Source organism: Scyliorhinus torazame, chromosome 17 (genome assembly GCF_047496885.1).
Source record: "Scyliorhinus torazame isolate Kashiwa2021f chromosome 17, sScyTor2.1, whole genome shotgun sequence".
Lineage (NCBI taxonomy): Eukaryota > Metazoa > Chordata > Chondrichthyes > Carcharhiniformes > Scyliorhinidae > Scyliorhinus > Scyliorhinus torazame.
Window position 1 is genome coordinate 120,393,404 of NC_092723.1, and position 27,218 is coordinate 120,420,621.

General features: G+C 49.3%; 1 protein-coding gene across 1 annotated transcript in view; it reads right to left on the reverse strand.

Moving 5' to 3' along the window:
- The window catches only part of LOC140393472 (uncharacterized), a 470,184-nt gene that overhangs the window by 34,442 nt on the left and 408,524 nt on the right, over positions 1-27,218 (reverse strand). The window contains exons 2-3 of the mRNA XM_072479800.1: positions 14,248-14,407; positions 12,206-12,312 (exon numbers count right to left, since the gene is read on the reverse strand). Of these exons, the coding sequence (XP_072335901.1) occupies positions 12,206-12,312; positions 14,248-14,407 (267 nt within the window). The remainder of the gene's footprint in view (positions 1-12,205; positions 12,313-14,247; positions 14,408-27,218) is intronic.

Sequence of the window (27,218 nt, forward strand, 5' to 3'; positions counted from 1 at the left end):
CAAACCATACAATAATCGTCCACGCTCTGCAAGGGTTGAGTACCAACTTGGCATAGAGCTAAGTATAGCTATCTTAGAGGGTGGGCATAATTTATGGTGTTCAGGGGCGAGAGGATCATCTTCCAGGATGGGAGATCTGGCAAATCAGCTTGTGTGAATGGAAGGTGAGGAGTCCCAGGCTAATGGCCACTGCAAGCTGGTGTTCTGGGGGAGGCTTGCAAGGCTGGAACGATGCAGCGGTTAAAGATTAGACTAATGGGACTTCCGGGTGCGGCGATGACCAGCTAAGTCGCATGTTTCGGCAGCTCCCGGTGGAACGGACTTTTGGGCTCTTAATAAGAGCCCCAACGGCAATTTTAACGGCTAGAAGCACTGTGCGGTAAACCAGAAGGGAATCCCCCCTGGAAATGGATGGAAAAAGGAGAGGGAAGTGGCCAGATTGCAGTGGATCCTTTGGAGCAGCGGCAAGGAAGGCAAGTAAGAACCAAGATGGCGACGGAAGGTGGCAGTTTAACATGGGGCACTGAACAACAAGAGTTTTTGAAATGTTGCGTGGAAGAACTTAAAAAGGAAATGAAGAAGGAGCTGTTGGCCCCGATATTACAGGCAATCGAAGGGCTAAAGGAGGAGCAAAAGACCCAGGAGCAGGAGCTACGGGTCGTGAAGGCAAAGGCTGCCGAGAACGAGGACGATATACAGGGCCTGGTGGTGAAGGCGGAGATGCACGAGGCACACCATAAACGATGTGTGGAAAGACTGGAGGTGCTGGAGAATAACGCGAGGAGGAATAATTTAAGGATTCTTGGTCTTCCTGAAGGTGCAGAAGGAGCAGACGTCGGGGCATATGTGAGCACGATGCTGCACTCGTTAATGGGAGCGGAGGCCCCGGCGGGTCCGCTGGAGGTGGAGGGAGCATACCGAGTGATGGCGCGAGGACCGAGAGCAGGAGAAATTCCTAGAGCCATAGTGGTGAGATTCCTCCGTTTTAAGGACAGAGAGATGGTCCTTAGATGGGCAAAGAAAACTCGGAGCAGTAGGTGGGAGAACGCGGTGATCCGCTTATATCAAGACTGGAGTGCGGAGGTGGCGAGAAGGAGGGCGAGCTTTAATCGGGCCAAGGCGGTGCTTCACAAAAAGAAGATAAAATTTGGAATGCTGCAACCGGCAAGACTGTGGGTCACATATCAAGGGGGGCCCCACTACTTTGAGACGGCGGATGAGGCGTGGACTTTTATTGTGGAAGAAAAGCTGGAATAAGCGGGTTATTAAAAAAGAACGTTTGAAACAAAGTGGTGGGGCGAGTATGGGGGGCGAAGAGGGGGGAAAGAGGAGTTTTATGTTATTAATCCTGCGATGCGGTAACTTTTCTCTCTTCCACAGGTGGTGGTGGAGGGAGGAAGGGAGGTGGAGGAGATGGGGCGTTGGCCATGGAGGGCGGGGCCAAAAGGGAAGCGCGGGCTTTGTTCCCACGCTATGATAATCATGGCGGGAATAGGGAAGCAGGAAGGAGGGGGCGTCGCACGGTGCGAGCCGAAGTCACGGGGGGAAGCCGAGGTCAGCCAGAGTTTGCTGACCTCTGGGAGCAACATGGGGGGTGTAACTACGCTAGTGGGGGATCTAGCGGGGGGGGGGGGGTGGGAGGGGGTAGTTACTGGGTTGCTGCTGCTGGGGAGAGGGGGGAGCCGGAATGGAGTGGGGTGGGCGGGGGGGCACTGCCTGGGGGGGACACAGCTGCGTGGGAACCGGGTGAGGAGCTGAAAAAGGGGATGGCTAATCGACAAGGGGAGGGGGGGGTAAAAAGCCCCCCAACCCGGTTGATCACATGGAATGTGAGAGGGCTGAACGGGCCGATAAAGAGGGCACGAGTACTCGCACACCTTAAGAAACTTAAGGCAGACGTGGTTATGTTACAAGAGACACACTTGAAACTTATAGATCAGGTTAGACTACGCAAAGGATGGGTGGGGCAGGTGTTTCATTCGGGGCTAGATGCGAAAAACAGGGGGGTGGCTATACTAGTGGGGAAGCGGGTTATGTTTGAGGCAAAGACCATAGTGGCGGATAGCGGGGGCAGATACGTGATGGTGAGTGGCAAATTACAGGGGGAGGCGATGGTCTTGGTAAACGTATATGCCCCGAATTGGGATGATGCCAATTTTATGAGGCGCATGCTAGGACGCATCCCGGACCGAGAGGTGGGAAAGTTGGTAATGGGGGGAGATTTTAATACGGTGCTGGAGCCAGGGCTGGACAGGGCTGATCCAGGACTGGAAGGAGGCCGGCTGCAGCCAAGGTGCTTAAAGATTTTATGGAGCAGATGGGAGGAGTAGACCAGTGGAGATTTAGTAGACCTAGGAGTAAGGAGTTTTTGTTTTTCTCCTATGTCCACAAAGTTTATTCGCGAACAGTCTTTTTTTGTTTTGGGAAGGGCGTTGATCCCGAAGGTGAGGGGGACGGAGTATACGGCTATAGCCATTTCGGATCACGCTCCACATTGGGTAGGCATGGAGATAGGGGAAGAAACAGAAGGGCGTCCACCCTGGAGAATGGATATGGGACGAATGGCAGATGAAGGGGTGTGTCTAAGGGTGAGGGGGTGCATTGAAAAATACTTGGAACTCAATGATAACGGGGAGGTCCAGGTGGGAGTGGTCTGGGAGGCGCTGAAGGCAGTGGTTAGAGGGGAGCTGATATCAATAAGGGCACATAAAGGAAAGCAGGAGAGTAGGGAACGGGAGCGGTTGTTGCAGGAACTTCTGAGGGTGGACAGGCAATTAGCGGAGGCACCGGAGGAGGGACTGTACAGGGAAAGGCAAAGGTTACACGTAGAATTTGACTTGCTGACAACGGGTACTGCAGAAGCACAGTGGAGGAAGGCACAGGGTGTACAGTATGAGTATGGGGAGAAGGCGAGCAGGTTGCTGGCCCATCAATTGAGGAAAAGGGGAGCAGCAAGGGAAATAGGGGGAGTGAGGGATGAGGAAGGAGAGATAGAGCGGGGAGCGGAGAGAGTGAATGGAGTGTTCAAGGCATTCTATAAAAGATTATACAAAGCTCAGCCCCCGGATGGGAAGGAGAGAATGATGTGCTTCCTGGACCAGCTGGAATTTCCTAAGGTGGAGGAGCTGGAGAGGGTGGGACTGGGAACACAGATCGAGATAGAGGAAGTAGTGAAAGGAATTAGGAGTATGCAGGCGGGGAAGGCTCCGGGACCGGATGGAATTCCAGTCGAATTTTATAGGAAATATGTGGACTTGCTTGCCCCGATACTTATGAGAACCTTTAATGAGGCGAAGGAAAGAGGACAGCTGCCCCCGACTGTGTCAGAGGCAACGATATCGCTTCTCCTAAAGAAGGAAAAAGACCCGCTGCAATGCGGGTCCTATAGACCTATTTCCCTCCTAGATGTAGACGCTAAGATTCTGGCCAAGGTAATGGCAATGAGGATAGAGGATTGTGTCCCGGGGGTATTCCATGAGGACCAAACTGGGTTTGTGAAGGGGAGACAGCTGAATACGAATATACGGAGGTTGCTAGGGGTAATGATGATGCCCCCACCAGAGGGGGAAGCGGAGATAGTGGTGGCGATGGATGCCGAGAAAGCATTTGATAGAGTGGAGTGGGATTATTTGTGGGAGGTGTTGAGGAGATTTGGCTTTGGAGATGAGTATATTAGATGGGTACAGCTGCAGTATAGGGCCCCGATCGCGAGCGTGGTCACGAATGGACGGGGGTCTGCGTATTTTCGGCTCCATAGGGGGACGAGGCAGGGATGTCCTCTGTCCCCATTATTGTTTGCACCGGCGATTGAGCCCCTGGCAATAGCATTGAGGGGTTCCAGGAAGTGGAGGGGAGTACTCAGGGGAGGAGAAGAACACCGGGTATCTCTGTATGCAGACGATTTGTTGTTGTATGTGGCGGACCCGGCGGAGGGGATGCCAGAGATAATGCAGATACTTGGGGAGTTTGGAGAAATTTCAGGATATAAGCTGAACATGGGGAAAAGTGAGCTGTTTGTGGTGCATCCAGGGGAGCAGAGCAGAGAAATAGAGGACTTACCGCTGAGGAAGGTAACAAGGGACTTTCGCTACTTGGGGATCCAGATAGCCAAGAATTGGGGTACATTGCATAGGTTAAACTTAACGCGGTTGGTGGAACAGATGGAGGAGGACTTCAAGAGATGGGACATGGTATCCCTGTCTCTGGCAGGGAGGGTACAAGCGGTGAAAATGGTGGTCCTCCCGAGATACCTCTTTGTGTTTCAGTGCCTCCCGGTGGTGATCACGAAGGCTTTTTTCAAAAGGATTGAGAAGAGTATCATGAGTTTTGTGTGGGCCGGGAAGACCCCGAGAGTGAGGAAGGGATTTTTGCAGCGTAGTAGGGATAGGGGCGGTGCTGGCGCTACCGAACCTAAGTGAGTACTACTGGGCCGCCGACATCTCAATGGTATGTAAGTGGATGGGAGAAGAGGAGGGAGCGGCGTGGAAGAGATTGGAGAAGGCGTCCTGTAGGGGGACTTGCCTACAAGCCATGGTGACGGCGCCGTTGCCGTTCTCACCGATGAAATACACCACAAGCCCGGTGGTGGTGGCTACTCTGAAAATTTGGGGGCAGTGGAGACGGCATCGGGGAAAGACGGGAGCCTCGGTGTGGTCCCCGATAAGAAATAATCATAGGTTTGCTCCGGGGAGAATGGATGGGGGATTTGGAACATGGCAAAGAGCAGGAGTAACACAATTGAGAGATCTGTTTGTAGATGGGACGTTTGCAAGTCTGGGAGCGCTGACGGAAAAATATGTGTTGCCCCAAGGGAATGCATTCCGGTATATGCAACTGAGGGCTTTTACGAGGCAACAGGTGAGGGAATTCCCGCAGCTCCCGACGCAGGAGGTGCAGGACAGAGTGATCTCAAAGACATGGGTGGGGGACGGCAAGGTGTCAGACATATATAGGGAGATGAGAGACGAGGGGGAGATTATGGTAGACGAGCTGAAAGGGAAATGGGAAGAAGAGCTGGGGGAGGAGATTGAGGAGGGGCTGTGGGCTGATGCCCTAAATAGGGTAAACTCATCGTCCTCGTGTGCCAGGCTAGGCCTGATACAATTTAAGGTGTTACACAGGGCGCATATGACTGGAACACGGCTTAGCAAATTTTTTGGAGTAGAGGATAGGTGTGCGAGATGCTCGAAAAGCCCAGCGAATCACACCCACATGTTCTGGTCATGTCCGGCACTACAGGGGTTTTGGGTGGGGGTGACAAAGGTGCTTTCGAAGGTAGTGGGGGTCCAGGTCGAACCAAGCTGGGGGTTGGCTATATTTGGGGTTGCAGAAGAGCCGGGAGTGCAGGAGGCGAGAGAGGCCGATGTTTTGGCCTTTGCGTCCCTAGTAGCCCGGCGCAGGATACTGTTGATGTGGAAGGAAGCCAAGCCCCCGGGTGTGGAGACCTGGATAAATGACATGGCAGGGTTTATAAAGCTGGAACGGATTAAGTTCGTCCTAAGGGGATCGGCTCAAGGGTTCACCAGGCGGTGGCAACCGTTCGTCGAATACCTCACAGAAAGATAGAGGGAATGAGATAGAACTGCCTGTGGAAGTAGTTGAGTCGGAAACATTAGGGACCTTCAAGCAGCTGTTGGATAGGTACATGAGATTACAGGAAAATGATATAGTGTAGATTTATTTGTTCTTAAGGGCAGCACGGTAGCATTGTGGATAGCACAATTGCTTCACAGATCCATGGTCCCAGGTTCGATTCCGGCTTGGGTCATTGTCTGTGCGGAGTCTGCACGTCCTCCCCGTGTCTGCGTGGGTTTCCTCCGGGTGCTTCGGTTTCCTCCCACAGTCCAAAGGTGTGCGGGTTAGGTGAATTGGCCAATGATAAATTGCCCTTAATGTCCAAATTGCCCTTGGTGTTGGGTGGAGGTGTTGAGTTTGGGTAGGGTGCTCTTTCCAAGAGCTGGTGCAGACTCAAAGGGCCGAATGGCCTCCTTCTGCACTGTAAATTCAATGATAATCTATGATTAATCTAGGACAAAGGTTCGGCACAACATCGTGGGCCGAAGGGCCTGTTCTGTGCTGTATTTTCTATGTATGTTCTATGAATGGAAAAGAAGACAGCAGCAGCAGCAGCCCCGGGGGACCAGAGGGATTCTCAGGGATGTTAATATATAAGTATATGATGTATAGGTTGTTGTTATAGATAATTGTATATTGGACTGTTTAAACATATTTTTGGAGAATATTTATCTGGGACAAGGCAGTTGCCATTTAGTTTTGTTTTTGTTTATATATTATTTATTTCTTGTTTATAAAACTGGCCATTGTTATTTATATGGTTATATTACTGTGTAAAGGATACACAATGTACTGTGATGGTTGGCCAAAAATTTTCAATAAAATATTTTTTAAAAAAAGATTAGACTAATGAATGCACTTGTTAACGTTCAGTAGAGTAGCCATAATGCGCCATTTGTGTACGTTCTAGCGCAATGGCCTTGGTGGGTGTCCAGCATCATGATCCAACATAATGATCCTATTCACGTTTGAGATGGACGCCTTGGATTTGTAAGATGAGCGGGGAGGAGGGTCCATAGGTGTCGGAGCGGCACAGCTGTTGGAGAGGTACAGGTGTCGAAGAATGGTCAGAGTTCAGATGAGGACTGGGGGCAAGTATTTTGTGGCATCCCAAAAAGGACAAATCCAGAATTCTCATTGATTGGCTACTCACAATACCCCAATGAGGCATATGTCCATTGAGGCAAGCTACTGTCATACTTGCACATGCATTTAGGGAGAATGTTCCTAATAATATCAGTTTCTCCCTTAGAAGCACACCAAGACATAGCACTCACTAGCCTAAGTTTAAGGCACAGTGAGCACAGGATAAGTTTTCGTGAGTGGCTTCTGTTCATTTCATCAAAGTAATGTTTAGTTTCTGTGTAACTGTGCCAACCATTTCATGTTCTGTTCTTTGTTTGCAAATCTGCTAAAGATATCAAGAAGTATTGTGTTGCAATGACCTGAGTGTCATTCATGTTAGGTGCAGGCCTCATCAGAGCTTTATATTGGACGGCAAACTTTGTTACAGAGGGAGAGGCATGACATTGGGGTTATGGTATTGCCTTCTTAGAAATTAGTGTTAAGAAGGCAATGCCCGAGGAATGAGATGGAAGCCAAGCCTTGGCATCCGAGCTGAAGTAACGTTGAACGAATGATACGGCAGCCTTGAAAGTTCATCAAGGCTGCCTCGTCATTCTACCGACCTGGGATCCTCATCAGATACATCTGTGCAGTCTTCCTCTGAGGTGTGTGGCGCTGCCTCAGTGTCCTCATCCTCGAGTGGGTCTCCCCTTGCCAGTGCCAGATTGTGCAGAGCACAGCATCCCACGACAATAAACAACATGCGCTCTGGTGGAAATGGCAGGGACTACTGGCAGCGGAAACTCGTCTTCAGTTGCCCTATTGTCCTCTTGACCACTGCCCTTGTAGAGAGATGACTCTGATTGTACATCCCTTCTGCCTCTGTCTTAGGGTGCGGAGTAGCATTGAGAACAATCGTTTTAATGGATACCCTTTGTCACCCAGCAAACAACTAACCAGCAGAGCTGGAGCCACAAACAGCTTGGGCACCTGGGAGTGTCACAGTAGGAATGCATCATGGGAGTCACTAGAGTACCTCGTACAGACTTTCTGAATCTGGGTCCTGTGGTCGCATACAATCGTGCATTCATAGAATGATAACCCATCCTATTCACAAAGGCACCGGGCTGACCCACTGGAACCTTGATGACCACATGGGTAGTCAATAGCACGCTGGATGCAGGAGAACCCTGCAATTGCTGCAAAAGCCTCTGACCCGCTCAGCCTGAATTGGTCGTCCAGTAAAAGGTGAATGTGTGGAACTGTCTGAACAGAGCATCAGTTACGAGCTTGACGCAGCTATAGACAGCTGATTGGGACACTCTTCTTAGGTCCCCCACAGAAATATTCGGATGCACAAAATATGAGGGCAGTGTGACCTTCAGATCCACTGTCATTGGGTGTCCACCAACACAGGTGTCCAAAAAGACGTGTAGGTTAGATTAAGGGATTAATGGGATAGGGCAGGGGAATGAGCTTGGTGAAGTACTCTTTCAGAGGGTCGGTGCAGATTCCATGCGCTGCGCTGAAGGGATTCCATGATTCTAATGCAGCAAGTGAGCCTGCATGGTCCTCACAATCTCACTCCAGGTTCACAGGAGGAAAGGGCAATGCGTACATCAGATGCATAGTTCAGCAGTTTCCTTTATGCTGTCTTCAGCTTTGCGAGGACGGAAAATCCAGCCTCATACATGTTGGTCGTTGTGAAGCGCGAGAGCAACAAAATGCTCATTTTACTCAGCACTGGATACTCCTCGGAAACACAACTCCAGAATGCTGACAGCCTCATGTACTGTGTTTTTAATTTGCTGTCACAGGTGAGGTGCAGAAGTACAGTCTCTTCATTTGGGGTCAGCTGTAAGTAAATAATGGACTCTGGGGTCCCAAACTCCAAAGGATTTTTCATCCACCTCTTCCCTTTCAAAATCAGAAACTTCTTCTCTGGAAAGTAGCGACAAAAACTGTTCATCAGCACAGCCAGATGTGGCTAAATAACGTTTGCCATTCTATTGACAGTTCCCTTACTAACACTGATTTCTTTGTTGTGTCGTAGCAGTGCGGGGAACATGTTGTAGTTTTGGCTTTGTACTCTCACTTGCCAAACTTTCAGTGACTTTTGGAAAGCATCTTATTCTTCACAGTACTGAGAGCAATCATCATCCTTCTCTTGCAATTTGAGGTTCAGTTTGTTTAGCATCGAAAATATGTCTACAAGGTAAGATACAGTTAGCATCCAAGTTTCATCACCAAACGAATCAGCCAGAGGGGACAATTTCTCAAGGATGAATGTGTGGATTTCATACCTCAATTCGTAAACTCTGACAAGCACTCGACCCCTTGACAGCTAAACTACCTGTGTCTGTGCTTGGCCCCCATATAGGATCACAGAGCCTCAAAAGACCTCGCATTAAGTGCGCTGCGTTTTATGAAATTCACAACTCCCACAATTCCTTTCAACACCACTTCAAGATCAGATGGAATTCCTTTCGATGTCAATGCCTCACAGTAAATAAAACAATGATTCCAAACAATGTTCTGACCAGCTGCCTCCTTAATCCCTATTATAACTCTGCTGTTTTTCCCAATTATGTTGGCTGCTCCAACGCTTGTGATTCCTCTGCAATGAATCCAGTCCAGCCCACAATTTCCAACCACGTACCTATTCAATGTTTCAAAAATCTCTGCACCAGTTGTGCTGGTTGGCAATATCAGGCAGCACAGAAAATCCTCAACAAATTTATTGTGTCAAACATACCTAACGTAAACTAACAAGGTTGCACAATTGGAAACATCTGTATTTTCATCAAGTTGTATTGAGAACTCCTGTGTTGACTTTAAACAAAAAATAAGCTGGGCATCTAAATTCAGCAAGCCACTGTGTTATCACTAAATGGCATGCATTTCAGTTTTTCAGCTGATCATCTAGGACCGTACGAGCCATGTCTAATGCTTCAGCGTGAATTAATCTCTGCTACAGTGTGGGGTATTTTCTCTTTAGCCTGTAAGAGGCTAATTGGGCATGGCATTCAACGTTACATTTCCGCTAAGGACTTCAGTTGATGATTTATGTTCACTGCGTCCTTTGAAAAAAATTAAGAGGGTTGTCCTCGAACTTACCATGCTAAATTTTCAAATACCTGTTGATTTTTGATGGTTTTTAAACTCTCATTTGCCAGTACTTCCCTGCATATAACACACATGGGCTTTGCATCCTGATTATCACTGGTGCAATTAACAAAGCCATCATCTTTATACTGCTTTATTCCCGATTTCAGTTTTTTCTTTGTTGGCTGTTCACCAGAGGCCCTGAAGCTCTATGTAGAGATAACACTAGCACTGCTTTGTCCTGCCGTGGATTCTCCTGAGTAGCTCTCTCCAGCAGATTCAATTGTGAGATCTTTGTTTGTGTTTCTGGCCTCCTCTTCCTTATATCAAAATGATCCATTTTCAATTCTTCACAGTTCTGTTGCCTTGGTTGCTCGCAGCTAGAAAATGGAGGAATCTCTCCTCCGTGATTTTGCACCATAAACACAGATGTACAGGGTGTGTGACATCAGTGTACATTCCGGGGTGCATGGCCTGCTCTCTGCCTCCGCCTCTGGCTGTAAGGCTGCACTATTCCATTTGAAAGCAGACCGCGACCGGCATGCTCAATTTAAAAGCCGATTGCGGCCATTGGGTGGTTCTCCCGCAATCAGGAATGCTGCGATCAAATGCACTGCAACCCTGCCGATACCCACGTTCACCCCACCCACGGGTCACAACCCGCAGTTTGAGAAACCCAGATTTAAATAATACCATGCCATTCTGGTTTCCCTCCCAAAGTAGATAACTTCACACTTATCCACGTTACACTGCATCTGCTATGTATTTGCCCACTCACTCAACATGGCTAAAACCTTGATGTCTTTATAAATCCTCCTCACCATTCATATTCCTACCCAGATTTATTTCTTCAGCAAATATGGAAATATTACATTTGGTTCTCTCATCCAGATCATTGATGTGTATTGTGAATAGCTGGGGCCCAATCGTCACCGCCCCCACTCCGAAAAGGACCAGTTTATTCCTATTCTATGTTTCCTGTCTGCTAAACAATTCTCAGTCTATGCCAATATATTACTTCTCTCCCTGTGCTTTAATTTTCGCACTAACTCCTAAAATGGGATTTCTTATCAAAGCCTTCTGAAAATCTAAATACACCACATCCACTAGATTTCACTCTATCTATTCTACTAGTTACGTCCTCAAAAACTCCAGCAGGTTTGTCAAACAAGGTTTCTCTTTCACACAGCCATGTTGACTGTGTGTAAAGCCGTTGATATAATCTAAGTTATTACATTCTTTATAATCGATTCCAGCATTTTCTTTCCTACTGCCATTAGGCTAACTAGTCTATAAAATTCCTTGTTTCATCCCTCCCTCCTTTTTTAAACAGTTATCAGTTGATTTACATTTGCCACCTTCCAATCTGCCGGGATGGTTTCACAATCAACAGAATTTTGGAAGGAGCCAACCAACGCTTTCATTATTTCTATGGCCTCCCTTAATACCCTGGTGTGTATATTATCAGGCCATGAGGATTCATCGGCTTTCAGTCCCATTAATTTCTCCAGCACTTTTTTTCCACTAATACCAAGTTCCTTCAATTCCTCCTTCTCACTGGACCCTGACTTCCCTTGCATTTCCGGGAAGTTATTTGTGTCTTGTTCGGTGAAGACAGAAATGAAATAGCAGTTTAATTTCTCTACCATTTGCTTGTTATCCATTATAAATTCTTCCATTTTGGACTGTAAGGAACCTACATTTGTCTTCACTAATCTTTCTCTTTTTGCATATTTACATAAGTTTTTGTACCTTACAAATTTACTCTCGCACTCTATTTTCCCCTCTTAATTAATCTCTCGGTCCTCCTTTGCTGAATTCTAAACTGCTCCAATCCTCGGTCTTTGTAGCAACTTTATTTGATTCCTCTTTGGATCTAATAATATCCTTAATTTATTTTGTTAGCCATGGTTGGGCCGATTTTTCCTGTTGTGTTTTTGTGCCACTAAGCGATATATAACTGTTGCAAAGCATGCATTCATTCATTAAATATTAGCCATTGTCTATGCACCATCATGCCTTTTAGTGAAGTTCCCAATCTATCATAGCCAACTCATCCCTCATACCTTCGTAGTTTCCTTTGTTTAGATTTAGGACCCTAGTTTTGGATTGGACTACTTCACTTGCAACCCTAATGAAGAATTCTATCATATTATGGTCACTCTTCCCTGAAGGACCCCGCACCACAAGTTTATAAGTTAGCCCTTCTCATTGCACATTACCAAATCTAGGATAGCCGGTTCCCCAGTTGGTTCATCGATGTACTGGTCTAAAAAAATATCTTGTACACACTCTCGGAGGTTATCTGCCGCAGTATTATTGCTATTGTTCCAATAGATGGTACAGTCAAGTAAACTATTTTTTTTTAAAAGATGTTGCTTATAATTTAAAGCAAAAGGAATTGTCGAGATCTACAACTTATATAGTATGCATCATGGTGGAAAAAATTACATCCACTTACATGCTACTTGTACTTGTGTCTTCCTCTGTAAAAGTGCTCCACGTCTGTTCCGCACCACACACTGGTAAAACCCAGTGTCGGAGCGCTGGAGGGATGGAATAACATACCTTGGATAAAAAGAAATGCTTAGCTTAGTCCATGGAATTAATCTGGACAAGGATTAACCTGAACAGAAACGAATAACTTTCCATTTTTTGTTCTATAACAAATTACTACTTTTCCACTCGCAAAATTAAGTAATTTTATTTTGTTTCTGCCCTTTGTAATGCTTTGTCTGGTTTACATATTAGGTTACTTGAGATTCAATAATGAGTCACAAATGGATTTTAATATGTTGGCAGAATCATTTCACCACATGAAAATTCTTGAATTTGAATGGATCTTGCGTGTTTCCAATAAACTCAAAATCGTTTTCACATAAACATGCAGTCGGGGAAGCAAGTTTGAACTTGTGATCACTTATCAGTAGCATTTGTATTAGCCATTATTCCAGAATTGAAATACAATGGAGTTCACACACCTCTGTAAAGGAGACACAGTGGATCAAATAAGATGAAGGCATTCACACATACAAGGCCATGTAGCTAGCTCAATAAAACAAGCAAAAAAACAGAAAACGTTGGTGGTACAGAGCAAGAGTACAAAGTACAGTTTTTACTCCACTATATAGAAAAGATTAATAGGGAGGACTCTGCAGATTCGCTGGAAGCTGTCGGGTACGAGAACTTGGAAAATTAAAGCTGTTTTCAACAGAACAGAGGAGATATTAGGGTGATATGATAAAAATGTTTAAAATTATGAAGGGGTTGTAGAGATTAAGTAGAAATAGACTGTTTCAATGATTAAGGAATCTAGAACAAGGGGACACAGATACACAATTAAAGTGATGGTTTTAATCTTTGCGAACTGTTCCTCCAATCCCCAATGGCAGCCTCCAGTTACTTTGATATTTTGATTCACCCGCCATCCAGTTGCCCTTCGTGTAAGTTTCAAGTTAGCAACTGACTTGAGACACACAGATGAGTCACAGGACTTAAAATCACCCAAACCTCACCTTGCCACAGCCTCACTATGCCACAGTCAGGCTAGTCTACTACCTGCCTTGGTCCACACTTGCCTAATTCCTGCTCCAAGTTACAGAAGAGATGTAAAAAATGGAGCGGGGAAATTATTTAACACGTAAGATTATGAGATTATGGAGTGCAATCCCTGATCATCAATTGTCGAATGATTAGCCAGCTCTGGCGGCAGGAAATAATTTGAGTCTGTTTTGGAGTTAACTTGGCTTCAATAGGACATACCCACAGAAGATTGAACCAAGTCACCTCATTGTGACAAGTCTACAAAATATGGCACCTGATTCAGGAACAGTATTCGCTTTCTGTTTCTGATTTCAGACAGTTCTTTATTGCCATTAACACTTACTCTGGACGAGTGCTTTACTTCTTTACTACAAACAATACCACCCTCTTTGCCTTTTCATCCTTGATATATCTGTTAATTAATCTCTCCTGCCCCCTAACCTATCCCAGGCCTTCACTTTTGATCCACCTGACCCTCCCACCTTTTCAACATGAAACCCATCACATTTCTACCTCTCTTCATTCCAAAAAATACTCATGTTGGATTCAACATCTTAACTCTGCTTCTCTCTTCACAGATGCTACCAGGCCTGCTGGGTTTTTCCAGCACTTTCTGTTATTTTGTAGTATTCAAGGATGCTGTTGGAGATAATCAATCGGACTGGTTTATTAATGGGTGCTGGATGAATTAATCTGATCAATCAATTTGAATTGCAAGTTTATCTGGAACAATGTGGCAACGGGTAGTAATGTAGTCTGCAATATGATCAATTAGATTGCCAAATTATATTGCAAATTTTGTGTCAATTCATATCTGAAAATGCTTAACATCGATGCAGAATCAGTAATAAAACTGGTCAACAAGTATGCTTTCAGGTCAAGTGAACACACCCTGTTTGAATATCCAAAAAACAGAAGTTTTGCTGATTTCAACTACAGAATAGTGTTCTCTTCCATTACCTGTATTCACTGGAGAACGCTGTGATAGTTGTGTCATTTCGTAACCATTTAAATTCAAGTGGCCAACTTCCCTCTGCCAGGCATGTTAAGACCAGGCGATTCCCCTCCAAGTGAATCTGTGGTGGCCCTGGCTCAGTCTTAAAATATGGTGGAACATCATCTGAAAGAAAGAATGGACTTGTGAACTTGCACAGTGACAGAAATTTGTCATATTAATCTGAACACAATGCATCCAATTCAGATTGACAGTCCCAGCAGAGCTCCTATGGACTTTACAGGATTATAGGAAAATTTCAACAACAGCACTCAATAGCAATCTTAATAAGACAATAAAAATGATTGTGTTCATCCAAGTGTGTCCATTTCCAGACAGCTCATTTATCTACAGTGACCGCATGACTGTTCATGTGTCATTCATCATGTGGGTGCAAGGACCAATGATATGCATGCTCTGCTCCCTGTCATACCAGTTGCTCTGTGCTATGCTCAGAACACTCAATAATAAAGCCGCAGTATGTAAGTTAAAAAATTTAACATTTAACCATAACATTTTAAAGGTCTGGTATCGCTGAAGTCTCAAAACCCTCATCTCTTCCACATCATCCAGCTTTTGCCTGTTCAAAGTATAATCATTATATACCACCCCACATTTACCGATATTGAATTCTATAATATTTGATCATGTATTCTGCTTATGACCCATAACATCTTTTGTCTCTCGCCCTACAACTGCACATCTGTTACTGAAATTGTCAGAAATTATTTTGTCATCTTTCTGCCATATTTTCAGCCACTTAGGTCACACTGTGGCCACCTGGGTTGGCCACTTCCCGACTTAAAATGGAGAACCGCAAAGACTGAAGGGAAATTCAGCCAACGCAGGCAAAATTGAGCAAGTGCAGAAATCATGTGTATTGAAACTTGCAAAAACCAAACAGCACTGAAACGAGCAGCCACCTGCATAGTAATGAGCAACTCCAAGGCACAATTGCAACACTCAAGGTGAATAAAGCCAAGCCAGACTCCTCGGCGCCAGCAGGAGCCAAGAAAAAGGAAGGCCAACGGACATTTAGGGACCGCCAGTGATCAGGGAACAACTCCAGTATTGGAGAAATCGATCCAAATGATCGGAACGCAGTCCAATCATTTGGAACCAGGCATGGGGTCCGCCCCGAAGGGCGGGAAGCCCCTGGGGACTATAAAGTAAAGCCTCCAAGTTCAAATCGGCCTTCTTTGGCAGGGTCACTCAGCAACTTGAATCAACCCGTGAGAGTGACCTGTCTAAGCTGCCGCATCAAGCAAGTAAGTCTCCAGTCAACGCTCGCTACGAGATAGGCGCTCCTAGCTACAAGTCCATACCAGCTTTTGAATCCTGCAGACTCAGGACCTGAACGAAAGGCCATTTGTTCCCCTGACCTGGTGGGCCAGTCCGAAGCTAAGTATAGGCCTTTTAGTGATAGGAATAATCTAGAAAGTAGAGTTTATGCATGAGTCGTGATTTACTGTGTATAATAAATGTGTTTTGATTTGAATCTTACTAATTGGTGTGTTGAGTTATTGATCATTACTTGAACTTGAACCTCGTGGCGATATCATAAAGATACCTGGCGACTCTAGAGCAAAGGTTAAACAAACAGAGGAAATTACTAATTAATAGCCAACCAAAAGTTTGCAACAACACTTTTACATTTTTTCTATTTCATGGCTTATGGATGCCACTGGCTAGGCCAGCACTTATTGCCCATCCCTAATTGCTTTTGAGAAAGTGGTGATGGGCCATCTTCCCGAACAACTGCAGTCTATGCAGTGTAGGTACACCTATAGTGCGCTAGGAAGGGAGTTTCAGGATTTTGACCCAGTGACAGTCAAGGAATGGCGAAATAGTTCCAAGTAAGGACAGTGTGGGGTTTGGAGGAAAACTTGCAGGCAGTGATGTTCCCATGCATCTGCTGCCCTTCTTCTTCTAAGTGGTAGACATCACGGGTTTGGATTGTGCTGTCTGTGGCGCACAAAGACTCCGTGAGACGAATAGAGTGAAGTCGATGAGGATTTATTAAGCGTGTCTGTTCCCCAGCAGCCCGATAGTAAACTGGCCTGCGGGGGAAGGCACCGGCTTCTTATACTTCGCCTTCAGGGCGGAGTATGAGGTCAACGGCCAACCAGGACCCGGGATCTGTCAGCCAATGATATTAGGGCTTCCAGTCCCACATGACCCCCAATACATACTACCACATTCACCCCTTGTCAAAAATGAACCCGGCGGGGTGATGCTTCGTATGGTGGTAAGAGTTTACAGGGCTGGTCCTGGGAGGATAGAACAGTTACATGGTAGTACAGTATTGGACAGTATCGTCCTGTTACAACTATTTACAGAGGATATAGGAAAAACAAAATGTTCATTGGACAGTCCATCTTTGTTTTACATCGACGCCACGAGTCGGTCGGGCGGTCTGGTCGTCCGTGTCGATCGCCTCGGCCCCGGCGGTGGTGGTGGTGCTTGTACCAGCGTTGTCGCCTCCGGAAGCGCACGGTTTCAGCTGTCGGTGCAAAGGGGAGGGGGACTGATCCTCCTGGGAAGGGGGCGGTCGCGGGGTGCGGCGGTGGCAGGAAGGGGGGCGGTTGGGTTGATGGTGTCGGGGGTGTGTGCGTGGTGCCGGCGGGCGCCAGATCCCGCAGGGAGACCGTGTCCTGTCGGCCGTCGGGGTACTCCACGTAGGCGTACTGGGGGTTTGCGTGGAGGAGGTGAACCCTTTCGACCAACGGGTCCGCCTTATGTGCCCGCACGTGCTTTCGGAGCAGGATGGGTCCTGGGGCCGCCAGCCAGGTCGGCAGCGACGTTCCAGAGGAGGACCTCCTAGGGAAGACAAGGAGACGCTCGTGAGGCGTTTGATTAGTGCTCGTACATAATAACGACCGGATGGAATGGAGAGCGTCCGGGAGGACCTCCTGCCACCGTGAAACTGGGAGATCCCTGGACCGTAGGGCCAGTAGGACGGCCTTCCAGACCGTGCCGTTCTCCCTTTCTACTTGCCCGTTCCCCCGGGGGTTGTAGCTGGTCGTCCTGCTTGAAGCTATGCCCTTGCTGAGCAGGAACTGGCGCAGCTCGTCACTCATGAAAGAGGACCCCCTGTCGCTGTGGACGTATGCGGGGTAACCGAACAGCGTGAAGATGCTGTTCAGGGCTTTAATGACTGTGGCCGCGGTCATGTCGGAGCAGGGAATGGCAAAAGGGAAGCGGGAGTATTCGTCCACTACATTAAGGAAATACGCGTTGCGGTCGGTGGAGGGGAGGGGCCCTTTGAAATCGAGACTGAGGCGTTCAAAGGGGCGGGAAGCCTTAATCAGGTGCGCTCCATCTGGCCTGAAAAAATGCGGTTTGCATTCTGCGCAGATGTGGCAGTCTCTTGTGACTGTACGGACCTCCTCTAAGGAGTATGGGAGATTGCGGGACTTGATGAAGTGGTAAAACCGAGTGACCCCCGGGTGGCAGAGGTCCTCGTGGAGGGCTTGGAGGTGGTCAATTTGTGCGTTGGCACATGTCCCGCGGGATAGGGCATCGGACGGCTCGTTCAGCTTTCCGGGCCGGTACAAGATCTCATAGTTGAAGGTGGAGAGTTCGATCCTCCACCGCAAGATCTTGTCGTTCTTGATCTTGCCCCGCTGAATATGAAGGCTACCGACCGTTGGTCAGTGAGGAGAGTGAATCTCCTGCCGGCTAGGTAATGCCTCCAATGTCGCACAGCTTCCACTATGGCTTGGGCTTCCTTTTCCACTGAGGAGTGGCGGATTTCTGAGGCGTGGAGGGTTCGGGAGAAGAAGGCCACGGGTCTGCCCGCTTGGTTAAGGGTAGCCGCTAGAGCTACGTCAGAGGCGTCGCTCTCGACCTGGAAGGGGAGGGACTCGTCGATGGCGCGCATCGTGGCCTTTGCGATGTCCACTTTGATGCGGCTGAAAGCCTGGCAAGCCTCTGTCGACAGCGGGAAAGTCGTGGTCTGTATTAGGGGTCTGGCCTTGTCTGCGTACTGGGGGACCCACTGGGCGCAGTATGAAAAGAACCCCAGGCAGCGTTTCAGGGCTTTTGGGCAGTGCGGGAGGGGAAATTCCATGAGTGCGCGCATACGTTCGGGGTCGGGGCCTATTATCCCATTGCGCACTATGTAGCCCAGAATGGCTAGCCGATCGGTGCTAAAAACGCACTTGTCCTCGTTGTACGTGAGGTTCAAGGCTTTGGCAGTCTGGAGGAATTTTTGGAGGTTGGCGTCGTGGTCCTGCTGATCGTGGCCGCAGATGGTTACAGTGCCGAGGTACGGGAACGTGGCCCGTAACCCATGTTGATCAACCATTCGGTCCATTTCCCGTTGGAAGACCGAGACGCCGTTTGTGACGCCAAAAGGGACCCGTAGGAAATGGTATAACCGCCCGTCTGCCTCGAAGGCTGTGTACTTGCGGTCACTTGGGCGGATGGGGAGCTGATGGTAGGCGGACTTGAGGTCCACGGTGGAGAAGACTTTATACTGGGCAATCCGATTGACCATGTCGGATATGCGGGGGAGAGGGTACGCGTCTAGTTGTGTGTACCTGTTGATGGTCTGGCTATAGTAAATGACCATCCTTTGTTTCTCCCCTGTCTTCACTACTACCACCTGCGCTCTCCAGGGACTATTGCTGGCCTGGATTATGCCCTCCTTTAGTAGCCGCTGGACTTCGGAGCGAATGAAGGTCCGGTCCTGGGCGCTGTACCGTCTGCTCCTAGTGGCGACGGGTTTGCAATCCGGGGTGAGGTTCGCAAACAAGGACGGGGTTGAACCTTGAGGGTGGCGAGGCCGCAGATAGTGAGTGGGGGTATGGGGCCGCCGAATTTAAACGTAAGGCTCTGTAGGTTACATTGAAAATCTAAGCCCAACAAGGTGGGGGCACAGAGTTGGGGAAGGACGTTAAGTTTGTAGTTTTTGAATTCCCTCCCCTGTACCGTTAGGGTAACTATGCAGAATCCCTGGATCTGTACGGAGTGGGATCCTGCAGCTAGGCAAATCTTTTGTGCGCTGGGGAAGTAGTTAAGGAATAGCGTCTTACCGTGTCGGGATGTATAAAACTTTCCATGCTCCCGGAGTCGACTAGGCATGGCGTCTCGTGGCCGTTAATTAGGACCGTTGTCGTCGTCGTCTGGAGAGTCCGGGGCCGAGCCTGATCGAGTGTAACCGAAGCGAGCCGTGGTTGTAGTAGTGGGGTGGGGTCCGTTGTTGCCGTCCAAGATGGCGTCGTGGATGGGCAAAATGGCCACCCCCATACATCGCCCGTGGCTGAGGGGTCACAAGATGGCGTCGGGGGTGGACAAAATGGCCGCCCCATGCGTCGTACAGGTCGGGGGCGGTCCAAGATGGCGGGGCCCCTCCTCCCCTCGTGGTGGTCGGGACCCAAAATGGCGGTGTCTGCGGGTCGCACATGGTGTGCTGGGGGGGTCTGGGGGGGCGCTAGGACCGCGCGGAGTTCCTGCATTGCGAGCGCCCGGGCCGCGGGCGCTAGGACCGCGCGGAGTTCCTTGACTGCGAGCGCCAGGGCCGCGGGCGCTAGGACCGCGCGGAGCTCCCTCGCCGGGGACAGCGGTGGTCGGGGCCCAGGCCGGCGGGTCAGTACCGCGAGAGCTGGGACCGTGAGGAGCTCCCTCGCCGGGGACAGCGGTGATCGGGGTCCAGGTAAGTTGCGCCGGCGGGTCAGGCGTGGGGCGCGGGACGGGGGTGAGGGCCCAGGTCGGCGGCGCCGGCGGGTCAGGCGTGGGACGGGGGTGAGGGCCCAGGTCGTCGGCGCCGGCGGGTCAGTCGTGGGGCCGCGAGCGCTGGGACCGCGCGGAGCTCCCTCGGCGGGGACAGCGGTGGTCGGGGCCCAGGCCGGCGGGTCAGGCGTGGGACGGGGGTGAGGGCCCAGGTCGGCGGCGCCGGTGGGTCAGTCGTGGGGCCGCAAGCGCTGGGACCGTGCGGAGCTCCCTCGCCGGGGACAGCGGTGGTCGGGGTCAAGGTAGGTGGCGCCGGCGGGTCAGGCGTGGGGCGCGGGACGGGGGTGAGGGCCCAGGTCGGCGGCGCCGGCGGGTCAGTCGTGGGGCCGCGAGCGCTGGGACCGCGCGGAGCTCCCTCGGCGGGGACAGCGGTGGTCGGGGCCCAGGCCGGCGGGTCAGGCGTGGGGCGCGGGACGGGGGTGAGGGCCCAGGTCGGCGGCGCCGGCGGGTCAGTCGTGGGGCCGCGAGCGCTGGGACCGTGCGGAGCTCCCTCGCCGGGGACAGCGGTGGTCGGGGTCAAGGTAGGTGGCGCCGGCGGGTCAGGTGTGGGGCGCGGGACGGGGGTGAGGGTGGCGTTCGGGATGCGAAAAACCCCCTCCTCTCCGTGGAGAGTGTTGGCCGGCACCCAAATCGGGAGCGCCGGCGGCGGGTCGTACATGGACTGCGGGGAGGGGGGTTGGGGAGCGTAGGCGGCGTGCAGGGCTCCCAGTTCTCGCGGGACCGTGGTGGTCGGGACCCAAAATGGCGGCGTCTGCGGGTCGCACATGGCGTGCTGGGGGGGTTGGGAGGCATAGACTGCTTGTAGGGCTCCCTGTTCTCCCGGGACGGCGGCGACCACGCAGGACCGGCACACCACCGCATAGTGGCCCTTTTTCCCGCAGCTTTTGCAGATGGCTGCGCGGGCCGGACAGCGTTGTCGGGGGTGCTTCGCCTGGCCGCAGAAATAACAGCGGGCGCCCCCGGTGCGACTCGGCGTTTGGACTGCGCAAGCCTGTGGGGTGTCCGGGGGGGGGGGGTAGGGGGTTTGCCGCGGCGGGTACGTACGGGGCCCAATGGCCTGCCGCGCGGTCGGGGCCGTAGGCGCGGGTATTACGCGCGGCTACGTCCAGCGAGGCTGCCAGGGCCCGTGCCTCTGAGAGTCCTAGCGACTCTTTTTCTAGAAGTCTTTGGCGGATTTGGGAGGATTGCATACCTGCCACAAAAGCATCGCACATTAACATGTCCGTGTGTTCGTTTGCATTCACCGACGGGCAGCTGCAGGCTCTTCCCAAAATCAGCAGCGCGGCGTAGAACTCGTCCATCGATTCTCCGGGAGCTTGCCGTCTTGTCGCGAGCTGGTAGCGAGCGTAGATTTGGTTAACTGGGCGAACGTAGAGACTTCTCAGTGCTGTGAACGCCGTCTGGAAATCGCGGGTGTCTTCAATGAGGGTGAAAATCTCCGTGCTCACCCTCGAGTGCAGGACCTGCAGTTTTTGTTCGTCTGAGACTCGGCCTGTGGTCGATGTGATGTAGGCCTCAAAGCAAGTCTGCCAGTGTTTGAAGGCTGCTGCCGCATTCACTGCGTGGGGGCTGATCCTCAGGCATTCTGGAATGATCCTGAGCTCCATAGTCCTTTTTAGGCACGCTTAATAAATTGTGGCGCACAAAGACTCCGTGAGACGAATAGAGTGAAGTCGATGAGGCTTTATTAAGCGTGTCTGTTCCCCAGCAGCCCGATAGTAAACTGGCCTGCGGGGGAAGGCACCGGCTTCTTATACTTCGCCTTCAGGGCGGAGTATGAGGTCAACGGCCAACCAGGACCCGGGATCGGTCAGCCAATGACATTAGGGCTTCCAGTCCCACATGACCCCCAATACATACTACCACACTGTCAAAGGATCCTTGTTGAGTTGCTGCAATACATCTTGCAAATGGTACACACTGCTGCATCGTGCATCGGTATTGGAAGGAATGAATGTTGAAGATGGCGGATGGGGTGTCAATCAAGTGGATCCTCGGCGGTGTTGAGTTTCTCGAGTATTGGAGCTGCACTCGTCCAGGCAAGTGGAAGAGTATTCCATCATACTCCTGGTTTCTGCCTTTTAAATGGTCGGCAGGCTTTGGGGAGTCAGGGGGTGATTTAACCGCCCCAGAATTTCCAGGCTCTCACTTGCTTTTGCAGCTATATAAAAACATTAGCTGCAGCATTTATATAGCTGGTCCAGTTTCTCATCAATGGTAACCCCCAGAATGTTGACGATATGCTCTAGAATTCAGTATCTCAACCTTTCTGCCCCTTGAATTTCCTCTTTTCAGAACATCCTTTTCTGTGAACAAGTTTTTGGTCAACCCATGTAATTTTTCTTCCTCTGGCTTGGGATCTGTCTTCCTTACATCTCCATGAAACAGCTTTGTCGATTTTCTACATTCAAAACACCATGTAAATTGTTGTTACGCAAGTACAATGATCAATTTATGTATAGCAAGGTGCCATAAACAGAAATGAAATAAACAACCAATTAATCTGTTCTGCTGAGTCAGAACACAGAGAGAACCCTGTTCTCCCATGAATACCACCCTAATCTTGCACTTCAATGATCTATATTTTTTATAAAGATGCTTGAGTACTTGGGTTACAGATCACTACCTACTTCTACATACAGCATAGTTTCCAGCAATTAGAGAACAGCTTGAAGAAAATAAATCATTTATCAAATTTGGTGCACATGTAATCAACTATTTGTAAATGATCAGGGTGACAAATTGATATTCGCAGATCTGTGGTTGACACCCACCAATTGTTTTTGACAGAATCCTGGGGCTATGAAAGAAAGTAATTAACCAAGCTTACTGAAAATCCAATCATTGGTTTTTAAACTTATGGCAACAGACCACTGGACACAGATGCATAATGTGGCAGCGCAGATGCCTTTCTATAAATCTATTTTTAAACTAATTCAGCATCAGATGCCATGGTTATAAAGATGTATAAATTCCAATCTTGCAGATGGGAGAGTCCTTTCTCAGTATTGAGTTATAATATCTTTATTCGTGTCACAAGTAGACTTACATTAACACTGCAATGAAGTTGCTGTTAAAAGCCCCTAGTCGCCACTCTACAGCGCCTCTTTGGATACAGTGAGGGGAGAATTCAGAATGTCCAATTCATCTAACAGGCATGGCTTTCGGGAACTGTGGGAGGAAGTCGGAGCACCCGGAGGGAACCCACGCAGACATGGGGAGAACATGCAGACACAGACAGTGACCCAAGCTGGGAATCGAACCTGGGACCCTGGAGATGTGAAGCAATAGTGCTAACCACTGTGCTACTAATCTGTTGATGCTGTTAAGGCCAGGCACACCGGAAGGAAAACACACAAGGAACCGTCTGCTGGTCACTGTATGCACTCCATTCTGACTGATTCAGTGCAATATTATTAGTGTGAGCCTAAGAGCTGATAGTACAAGGCACAAAAAACACATCAAGAACCTCTGACTCCTGCCCCCCACACCAAAGAAAATACACCGGAAAGAAAGGGTTGATCAGCAAAAAATCCTTTATGCAGCAAGTGATGACCAAACTGCAAAATATAGTTATCACAAAATAAACTGGGGTGGGATTTTCAAGAGGGTAGAGAAGTTCTAGTCATGTAATATGATAAACATCATAATTTGTAAGTCCAAGCATTCTTTTGGAGATTCGGGGACTGGTCAGGAACAATGATAGGGCATTGGAAGGGTGTGGGGGAAGTCAGTGATCACAGGCAGGGAAGCAGGTTAGCCTGGCCATGCTGGGAGAAAGCACACCTGTTCTCCTGGCCCACAAGCAACGCTTGAAAAGCATTTTCCTCTTTCTTGCCTTCCTTTAGTTACTGAGCTTTCCAATGCCGAGGACACCCAACCAGCCAGGGTTAATTTTAAAATGGAGACAAAAAGTTTGAAGTGTTAAACTATACTGTTAGCAAGAAATCTTTCAGCCCCATTTTAAAATAAGCACATATGACATCAGGGCAATGGCAAACTCAGTAAATTCTGCAATCATGCCCCATGTGGGAAGCTGCGCTCTGAAGGACTATATCCCTGAGGAGACTGAACTCAAAGTGGGTGACCATTGTGCTGAACACTTCCAATCAGTCCACAAGCAAGGCCTTCTCTTTCCAGTGACCTGTCACATGAATTCATCACCTTGTTCCCATCTGACCTCGTTGTTCTCGGTTCCTGTTGTGTTCGAATGTAGCTCAATGTGAGCTTGAAAAACAGTTTTTAATTAGTCAATTTACAGCCTTCCGAACTCAACACCACCGCCAATAATTTCAGATTGAAACCTCTGCCTTTATTTTGTTTCCCTTCTCTGCTGGTTTTGTATTTTCTCACTTTTCTCTTTATATTTGATTTTGGCAGCAGCTGTCCTTGACTCTGCTGTAACATCTCCCATATGCATTGATGTGTTGGGTACGTGTTGGGTGCCGTGTTCCCTGTTTCGTACTGTGTATGCTCTTGCCTGTGATTGGCTGTGGTGTTGTGTGTGTGTTGATTGGTCTGTTGATCTGTCCATCAGTATGTATGTATGTTTGTACCATGATGTTTACCTGAATATCATGACATCCCCCCTTTTTTTACAAGAACATGTGCCTTTGTAGTCATAGAGATGTGTACTGAGTGCAGCTGAATGTGTGTGTGTGCAATATCTACAGCATGTACATGGGGCTAAACTATATACAAGGGGCGATGTCGGGTGCGACATAACAAAGGGGTTGTCGGAATTGGGGAACATTGGCAGGTTGAGCTGCTCGACAGCAGGCAGCGTAGTGGCCATTCTTGCCACAGCGGAGGCATTGTCGGTTTCTTGCCGAACATTGCCGCTTTAAATGTGCGGCTCCGCAGTTGCCGCACGTCGTGACGTCATGGCGTTCGTTGCGCCACCGCGCATGCGCAGTTCGGTCTTGCATCGAGCGCGCCTGCGCATCACGTCCCTCTGTGTCGACGTCTTTTTTGGAGCGCACAAACTCGGGAGGTCTCGAAAAGCACGCAAAATGGCCGCCTTCGTCCGGGCCGCGGGCCGGGACGAACTCGATCGCCTGGACCCGTTCGGCCTCGTAGGACGCCTGCCTCGCCGATCCGGCCGCGTAGGACCCCTGCCGCGCCGATTCGGCCGCTTGAAATTGGGAGTAGCGGCTAGTCGCGTTTTCATGCAGGACACAGGCTTCGGTTGCGGAGGCTAGGGTGAGGCCTTTTATTTTTAAGAGCTGCTGGCGTAGGGTGCCCGAGGTGACCCCAAAAACAATCTGGTCCCGAATCATTGAATCGGAGGTGGTGTCGTAACCGCAGGACTGCGCGAGGATACGGAGGTGCGTAAGGAAGGATTGAAAGGGCTCATCCTTACCCTGCAGGAGCTGCTGGAAGAGATACCTCTCGAAACTCTCGTTGACCTCGACGTTGAAGTGTTGGTTGAGTTTGAGAAGGACCGTCTTGTACTTGGTCTTGTCCTCACCTTCCGTGAACACCAGGGAGTTGTAGACATGGATGGAGTGTTGACCTGCCGTGGAGAGGAGAATGGCGAACCTTCTGGTGTCCGAAGCGCTCTCCTTTTCGTTGGCTTCCAGGAAGAGCTGGAAGCGCTGTTTGAACAGCTTCCAATTGACGCCGAGGTTGCCAGCGACTTGTAGCGGCTGCGGTGTGCTGACGCTGTCCACGGCGCAGGATGGCAGATTCCGGAGGATTCGTAGGTAGGTCCCACAGTTACTCCTGGTACTATGAAGTGTTGGTCACTCTGCTACACAGACGAACCAACACGGTTACGAATGGTACAACTCAGTTTTATTACTAACATGTATTTACAGTGGTAAACTGGTTACTGAGGTTCGATCATAACCCTAGAATCTGTGGACCTATTCCTAACACTATCTTGGAGTGGCACTCAGCACATGGTGGATGTCTGAGTGGCTTGCTATGAGCTCTGCGCCCTGAGCTGTCTCCTGCTGGAATGCCCAGGAAGTGTCATGTTCCCTGTTTTGTACTGTGTATGCTCTTGCCTGTGATTGGCTGTGGTGTTGTGTGTGTGTTGATTGGTCTGTTGATCTGTCCATCAGTATGTATGTATGTTTGTACCATGATGTTAACCTGAATATCATGACATGCATATCTTTTTGTTTCTTTACTTGTCCTATTACCACTCTCTATGGGCATTAGATCTCCCTGGATGATGAAAGAGATAAGAGAGGAAAGAAGAAGCTGGAAAAGAGGGAGCATTTCAGATGTCTGGTTGATAATACAAGTGAAACCAGACTGAATATGAAAAGTTCAGAGGGGAAACGCAAAGGAAATAAAAGATGCCAAGAGAGAATGTAAGAGACTGAGAGGCAATCCAAAATTCTTTGTGGCATTTAAATAACAAAGGGATGATAAAAGGATTGAGTGAAGCCAATTATGAACCCGAAAAGGGGTTCATGCCTGGAGGCAGATTCGGGCTGAGGTAATAAATGAGTATTTTGCATCTGTCTTTACCAAAATCATACAAATGCAGAATTTTACAGTTCCCCAATTAGTGGGTTTGCAGGTGTAGGTGCCCATATAATTCTCTTAAGGCCTTCCCACTGCTCTTCTGCCCACACCAACCTGTTTGAAATTGTATGAAGGACAGGCAAGACCTAGACCAACCTACTCTTGTCTGAATGGAGGCCCTTAAATACACAATTAATTACCCGTTTAAGAGCCAGCTCAATTTCAATTATGAGGCTGGTGGGGTGTTCAAGAGCATGGGGGAAGCCCGGCAACTCACCCTGCTCAGGCCTCAGGTGGGAAGAGGGGTGCCTCTCCTTTAGCGGCCTTCTTTCCTTGTCGCTCCACCGCCACAAGATCTGCCCTCTATGGGTATACCCTCCCACACTATCCTCTTCATCAATATCCCCACCCCTCTCCCTCACACCTGACCCCACGATGAGACCACCCATGCTTACCTTGGTCCTGGCCTCTGGGACTTGGAATCTGTTTTTAGTCTCAGTTCTGGCCACTGCTGTGACTGGCACCTCTGGGACGATAAAGCTGACAGTTAATGATATTTGTCCGCTGAGCCCTCTGAGGCAGAACTTCCTCCTTTGTGATGACGGAAGTTCTGTCTCCAGCCAATGAATGCTTCAAGCATTGTGGGATAGCCATTATTGGTGGGGGTGCGTTCGCCGCTGGATCTTGAAATGGGCAGCACGGTAGCACAAGTGGATAGCAC